This window comes from Bacillus rossius, chromosome 1, assembly GCF_032445375.1.
Source record: "Bacillus rossius redtenbacheri isolate Brsri chromosome 1, Brsri_v3, whole genome shotgun sequence".
In the NCBI taxonomy this organism is placed as follows: Eukaryota; Metazoa; Arthropoda; class Insecta; order Phasmatodea; family Bacillidae; genus Bacillus; species Bacillus rossius.
This window is the reverse complement of record NC_086330.1, coordinates 290,700,543-290,708,729: the sequence shown is the minus strand read 5'-3', so window position 1 is coordinate 290,708,729 and position 8,187 is coordinate 290,700,543. Positions and strand designations below refer to the sequence as shown.

The 8,187-nt window shown below is 33.1% G+C and overlaps 1 protein-coding gene across 2 annotated transcripts in view; it reads left to right on the top strand.

The window, feature by feature from the left end:
- Positions 1-5,390: 5,390 nt before the first annotated feature.
- The window catches only part of LOC134527731 (midnolin homolog), a 109,965-nt gene continuing 107,168 nt past the window's right edge, over positions 5,391-8,187 (top strand). Inside the window, exons 1-2 of one of the 2 annotated variants that reach the window (XM_063360651.1) lie at positions 5,391-5,794; positions 6,002-6,089. In XM_063360651.1, coding sequence (XP_063216721.1) covers positions 5,538-5,794; positions 6,002-6,089 — 345 coding nt within the window. In that variant the 5' untranslated portion in view covers positions 5,391-5,537. The remainder of the gene's footprint in view (positions 5,795-6,001; positions 6,090-8,187) is intronic. The other variant, XM_063360650.1, reaches the window with a different exon arrangement.

Genomic DNA, 8,187 nt, shown 5'->3' with positions numbered 1-8,187 from the left:
CTTGCAGTGAAAATATTTCGAATGTTATTAACTCAATGATTCCAGCAATGAATAACTTAGAACTAATTTTCACATTATGCTTACTAAGGTAATAGTGAAATATTTTTACCATCAAACACTATTTTTTATCATTTTCAGTAATATGTAGGCTTACAAAAAATAGGTTTGGAATAAGGCTTAGGAAAGTATTACCGTGGTTTAAAATAAATTTGAACAAATTTGATAGTAAGCAAGTTTAAATATTTATTAATTAAAACTTTCCCTGTTTTTTACTGTTAGAATTCGTTCTATAAACAATTGTTTCAGTCAATGGTTTAAGATAATTTATAGCATTTATACAATAAATTATAACGGATCTGATGGTATATGTATTAAAAAAAAGTAATGACTTATTTACTTTCAAGCCTTGTTATTTCCAACCCTTACAGTTTTGGTTCGTTGCATGAATATTTAATTTAGATGTAAATTTTAGACCAAATTAGGAAGTTAATATAAGTAAAAATTTATTCGATAATGTACATTGTATTTTTTCCAACTCATTGCAGTAATGGTTCGTCTTATCAATAATTGTTTCAGACAAAAGTTTTAGATAGTTTTAGATTATTTACAATAAATTGTTATAGATTCTATAGTTTACCTATAAAGGGAGTTATGAATGTTTTTTTTTTATTTTTCAATCTTGTTTTCCACCCTTTGCATAAATGGTTGGTGAATCAAAAATTTTTTCAGACAAAAGTTTTCGATAGCAATTTTTAATGTATACCAACAATATGTACCTACGTATTAGATTTTTTTCTACTAAGGGAGTATTGTATTTTTTTGTCATTCAACCCATTTTTTTTCCGACTCCTTGCAGTATTGACAAATCGTATAAAAATTATTTCAGCCGAAAGTTGCAGATAATATTTTACGGTTTCACAATAAATAAAAACGTATTTAATAAGTGTATGCCTACGTGGTACATAAATTATATTTTTTCCATGCTTGTTTTTTTTTTTTCAACCTCTGCAGGAATGGTTAGTCTTATCAAAACTGTTTCAGAAAAAAAAAACCAGTTTTAGATTAAAATTATAATATTTACAAGCAATTTAAACGGATTTGATATTGTGATTACTAAGGGAGTAATGTTTTTTTAATCTTTAACCCCTGTTTATTCCACACTTAGCAGCAATGGTTAGTTATATAAAAAAAAATGTTTTACGCAAGATTTTTTCATTATATTTTTAAGGTTTACAAACGATTCGAACCGATTTATTAGCGTCCCTACTAAGGGAGTTATGAAAGTTTTTTGTCCTTAAACCCTTGTTTTTTCCATCCCTTGCTATAATGATTGATCGTATAAAAAATTAGTGCGGACGAAAGTTGTAGATAATATTTTGAGGTTTTACATTAAATAAGAACGGATGTGATAGACATGGTACGGAAAATATGATTTTTTAAATATTCTACCCCTTTTTTTTTTATCCCTCCCTTTTCTGCAGTGGTTCATGTTTTCAAAAAAGGGATTTAGACAAAAGTTTTAAATAGAAATTATGCCATTTACAAATAATTTGATCGGATTCGAAAGTGTGCCTACTAAGGCAGTTATGAAAGTTTTTGTTCTTCAAACCTTACTGTTATGGTTGGTCTTATAAAAAAAATGTATTTAGACAAAAGTTTTTGTTGTTACTCCTGCGAGTTATAATACATTCAAATTGATGCAATATTAGTATAATTATAGGAGTTATAGTGATTTTTCTGTTATTTTTTTTTTCAAAAATCCTTTCTCATTTATATCCGTCTGGGGATTTTTTTTTTCCATAAACAAACTCGGCAAGAATTTTCCATTACTATTTATTTATCAGTTTGGAAGTAATTCGTGCAAAATTACGACAGTAAATTTGTGATATATGTATATGAATTTTGAGTTGACGATGACCATGAAACGAAAAACTATATAAAATTTTTCCGGAAGTTGCACCATCGTAACGGCTACCATAGGTAGATTTCAAAGCAGTGAACAAACACAAGCAACGTTACTAGAATTCCGTAGCATAACTGCTGCGTCATATCTACCACTCCCCTGTCGACTCCCAAACGGCCGTTACAATTAGCTTATAGAAAGCTACGCTACAAACCTATCCCCCTTTCTTCACATTCGACCGCTTGTGCATGCGTTGGAATGGCGTCGCAGCTGACAAACTCTCCTCCTCTACCGGTTCCCCCACCCCGTATCTGATACCCTCATACAATCGGAATTTTCGTAACGCTCGAAAATTGTAGCCCCCCAGCAAGGAAGTTTCACTTAAAATTATTTATGATTTAGCTCTGTATGTGAACGACATTCTGATGTTGATGCAGATGAATCGTAAGTGTACAATAGTGCATCGTCTTTGATTTAGTGACAGCCCTCCTGTGTGCATGTGTGCGTGTGTTGTTTACCTACATGCTGGTATCTAATATTTATGCTTACCCTATCATAATCTATTAAAAATTTATGATTTTACATATTTAAAATATGTATTTACTAACAGGGGCGTAGCCAGGGGGGGGGGGGTTCAGGGGTTCAAACCCCCCCCTTAGCACCAAATCTTTAATTAATTTCTTATTCATCACTCAAACAAATTTCATATTAATGTTAATAAAAATTTTATTATTACAATATTTAAATTTAAGAACCGAAAACTGCTAAAATAGCACTATTTTACACCTTAAAATCCAAATTTTCCCGGGGGAGGACCCCTGGACCCCCCGCTTTAATGAGGGGGGGGGGGGGCGCATGCTTCTTAACACCCCCCATACACAAATCCTGGCTACGCCACTGTTTACTAACATTACCTGCAGGGGTTATTTTCACCGCGAAATTTGGTTAAAATTAAAACATGAGAATTCAATTGTGAACTGATTTCGCATAGGTCGCGTGCATGTTTCGCATACCGTGATTTAATGTTAGTGGCGGCGTTAAATGCTTATGATAATTTTGTTTCAACTGATGCAATGGTAATTCTATTATTTTTCTTGTATTTTAAAGGTTTTGTTTACTAAATTTATCTTACAGACCTTCTCATCGCACTGTTGTGATTCCAGAATTAGTGAATGCTATGGCAATAAAAATAATTACGTATACACATTCTATTGCCTACCAATGAACGTATGTTTTTTGCTTTGAGGAAGGAAGTATTAATTTTTTTTGTTGTTTTATGCTAGCACATTGAACCATATTTAATATATAGGGGGAAAGCGGGGTAACTGGACGCAGTGCGTAATGGTACGCACGTCAGTATCTGGCTAAAGAAGAGGAGACGCACGCGGGTGCGCCGGTGCTGCCATGCTGCGAAAGGAGTAACTTCGTTCTAGTCGAGTTGCAATGGCGTGCGGCTGAAGTTGTGTCGGATATACGTGGTTTTTTAAATCGGAGATTTTTCCAATAAAATCCTGCATTCATTGCATTCGAGGTAAGGGAAAAACTGTGTACTTTTGTAGAATTTTAGATGTTTATAAATAATTAGTGGTGCTTTTGCTATAATTTAACGCGGTAAGGGCTTGTACTTTGTGATCGTTACAACTGTGACTGTCAAGCTGAACATGATACAGGGAACCTAAAAAAATGAAAAAGAAGAAAACAAAGACAAATATTTTCAGCGATTTCTCCGTTTCTTCTAGCAAAAACAAAGGAAATACAAAATATCTTTGACAAGATGATGACATTGAAGATTTGGATATGGCGGCTACATCTTTCCAACAAAAATAGTACTAATGAGATCTGTATGTTTTGTGGATAGTTTGTTAAGGACAGAGAACTGTGGTACCGCTGTGGCAGGTGTTCGGCCTGGGTCCATTCGTACTGTAGTGCTGCAGAAAATCATTCAAATTTTGTATGCTATTTTCGTCAAGTGAAAGTATAATTATTTCAATAACTTTAATGCTGAAATAGTCAAATAAAAAACTGTGATTAGTTATTTTGATGAAAATTTAATTTTTCCATATATTTGCAACTATGGTTTGTCAGTGTGTAAGTGTGTTGTTTTGTGTTAGCTATCCCTATTTTTTCATTAGCAATGCAAATAATGAGTAAGCTACGTTATAAACTATATATAATTTAATTCAAGTACCTACAAAAATATTTTAAAAATACTTAACTGCAAGCTTGAATTAGAGGCTATGAAAAATTAAAAAAAAAAAAAAACTGTATATAAATATAAAATCATGTATGTAATTAATTTGAAAAGAAAATAAATTTTTATGTCCCCAGTATAGTACAAAAAGTGTATTTTATTATTTAGGTACGTTGTCATATTTAAAAAAATAATATTTCCATTCAGGGAATATTCGGGAAAATTTTTATGCACCAGTATTGGCATAGAGGGTAATTGTACGCAACATAAATTTAGTGCGTACGATTACCCACTCAAGTCGGGTAATCGTACGTAATACATATTTTAACAGTTTAAGTAAGAAACCACACTTCCCTTTTAAACAATGTACTAATACTCGGCTATATATTTAAACTGACTTAATGTCGCTTTGCTACGAATTAATTAGATTGTTTTTTAAACTTTATTAACATAAATATAATGTGTCAAAGTTAAGTGCGTGCAGTTACCCCGCCTTCTATTTTTAAATAACTATATATACATATATATATATATACACATACATATATATATACATTTATATATACATATATATACACACATACATATATATACATATATATACATATATATACACATATACATACATACATATATATATATATATATATATATATATATATATATATGTAGGTTTATTATTTTCGATTATCATAGGTCAGTTCAGAATTCATTGCTAATGTACAAATACGTGAATATATATGTATATATATATATATATATATATATATATATATATATATATATATATATATATATATATATACACACACACACACACACACATACATACCAAGAAAAGTAATTAATAACATTTCGAAAAAATACGAGCTGATTTCACTAGTTTTAAAAGCCAAATTTTGCAAATGCAGTTTTACAAGGTCAATTCCTCTTTAAAAAAAAATAGCTATCTTTGTAACGCAATTTCGAAACTTTACGGTTATGAAAATATTTTATCATCGCAGTTCGTTGAGTTCGTTTACAAGTGGCAATATTCCAGTATTAGTACCGTATCCATCTCTTTAAACAATACAGAACTACCAACTTGTATGTAGGGTACATGTCAACTATTTATTTCCTATTTTCTTTGTTCTCACTTCGTGGCGTAATTAGTTGTACGGTCGTAATATACAATATCCACGCGGCGCCGGGAACACACCGGGAATGGCTGAATGCTTCCTTCGAAAACCGCTTGTAGCGCTAGAGTCGCTCGATTCGGCTGCCGGGGAAAGCGCCGTTCGGCAACCAGTCGCAGACGCAACACAAGTGCTTCAGTTGTGAGGTGGTGCTGGTGGAAGGAGGTGGGCTGCGTGCGTGCAACTGTCGTGTAATATTTTTTGTCTCGATTCAACTGAAGCATTTGCGTGTGTTAAAGATAGTTTTAGTTACTTAGAATTATCGAAAATGGACAGCAGTGGGAATGCCGGTTCGCCTTCAGATCTGCCCAAGACTAGTGCACAAGCGACCGAAAGTATATCTGGTCACCCAGGGTGTGGCTGCAGTAATTCGTCGGCCATCATTACCGTGCGCGTGACTCCGACGACCGGGGGCCAGTTCGATCTGCAAGTCGCGAAAACGGAAAGTGTGGAAAACTTGAAGAAACTCATATCGAAAAAACTTAAAGTTCCCAAAGAACGGATTTGCCTCCTGCACAGGGACAGGTAAGTACGGCCCCTCGAAAGCCTTGGGTTATCGGTTGAGAAATATGGCAACGCTGCATCGCCAATCAGCTGTAATAAAGGCGACTGGTGGAAAAAACCATGCTTTAAAAGGACCGTACCTGGGATTTAATTATGTTATTTACCTCATTGTATTCATTTATTGTGAGCAGTTATTTAAATGTAAATGTATTTTGTTCGTTTGTTTAGGCAACTTCGCGATGGAACTTTACAAGAAAATCAGTTAATGGACGGTAGCAGATTAACGTTGCTGCCAAGTGTTGAAACGGGTTTATTGGTGAGTAGAATTCATTTTACGATCGTAGATACTATCATTAACTAGTAAATAATTTTTTTTCCCTGTGGCTAAGCAGCGTAGCATTTCAGTGATGGAGATTATAGGCCTACTTCTGTGAGGTCAATATCGGAACTGGTTTCTAGTTTTGTAACTAGTCTTTAGGACATTAGTTCACAAGCAATTCTTAGCGCTTGCAAGTCAAAAATTCGTGTTTGTTGCGTTTTATTTATTTATCTAGAGTTTTCGGAAACTTTTTGGCTGTCTTGTAACTAGGATAGAACAGCTGAAACGTGTTTTTAACTATTTCTACAAAAATAAATTTCGTTGTTACACGCGTTATTTTAAGGAACAGGTCCTGTGCGAATTGGCAAATTTTGTTGAAAAAAGACCCGGTATGTTGTATTATGTTAAAAAAATATATATAAATATTTTGTGATTTAGTGTTTTTTTTCTAAGACCAAAAGAAAAATCACATTGATATTTGTTTCGTCGTCGAATTTCAAGAGTGCTTTAAGTTTCTTTGTTATGAAAACTAGTGTGAGGTGATAAGTTTAATGTTGAACTCTAATATTATAATTTGGTAAAATTCTTGCAGGATTTATATCTTCCTATAATAATGTTCAGTTTTCGGATGTAGGTATTTGTCAATTGCATTATGCAGCTGCGTTTGATTTTATGTATTGTACAATTTTTTAATTTGGTATTGTGTTAAATATCGTAAGATCTTAGTATTATAGCATTTGTACACGACCCTAGGAGTGTGTGAAACCAGTTTGAAATTATTTTGCTCTGGCCTTTTTTTCCCCCGTGAGGCAGAAATGCAGTGTTGCCAGTTAACAAGGTCAGCGTCGAGACAGACCTGAATAATTCTAATACAAATCCAAAGAATTTGTCCCGATTCTGTAGAAATCTTGGCATCAGTTATACGTTATTACGATTTCGTGCACATGGAAAATTCATTTGTAGGGAGTTATTTGTACTGTAGGCGTATTCGTTTACACAGTTTCAGTAACAGCTGCTGTGAACGCCATTGTCATAGGAAGCTTCCCTTCCATATGCTGTAGTATCGAAAAACCTGAAATAACACCGCATTGTGTAGCCCACTGTTAGAAACCTGACAAATGTTGACTATTTGTGTTTCATACATTTTTCACGGAAGATGTTTATCATTTATTTATTGTCCTAATTGGTGGCGAAGGTAAAGCGGTACGCCTTTTCTTACACTTTAACCCATTGACATATTTTCTACCATTACAGTACATACAAAAAATGAAAACAAAGGATAACTAAAATAGACGTAGAATGATTAAAACTACTACCTAAATGTTCAAAGCTGTCGGACGAAAAAGTATGTCTTTAAAAGTGACTTTAACCAAGGCAATAAATAATGATGGCAAATAAATTTAAAGGTTATTTGACTCAGCGTCGTTAACATTTTGAATGTAGTGTACCTACATTGCGATACACTGATGCAGAACAGTTGACGATTATTTGTTTGTAAACTGGAGTAGTGACGTCGGGAATCCTAACAAATTTAATAAGTGAGCTTTAATGTGGAAAAAACTTTTGTAAAACCATTAAAAAAAATAACTTGTATTTCTTAGTATGAAATTGTTATTTAATTTAAATATTAACTAAAGTAATATAAATAATTTGCTAGAAAGAAAAGTGATAGCTAATAAAAAATTTAACCCCTAGGTTTATTTGTGGGTGAAAAACCAAAATTCACTGGCCTTGTGTAATCAATACCCGCTGAGCTATCAACATCGAGCTCACACACGCATTTTTTTTTTACTTATATCTAGTGCAGTCGCCCATTTCAATGGCCGCTTTGTTGAAATCAAGTAGCACAATGGGCGCGACGCCTTTACTTTGCCATACAAAGTAAGTCTATAAATAAAATCACGTTTTATCTCTTACCACCGCGTCGCAAGCGTCAGAAATTTGTTTTTGAAAGTTGGTTAGACTGGTAGCCTGCGTTGGTAATACTATTATATTTTTTTAATATATATATAATATTTTATAGATTTTGTTCACTAACTTTGACAGATTTTTTTTTAAAAATTCATATTAAACATTCAATTTGGATGACATATTC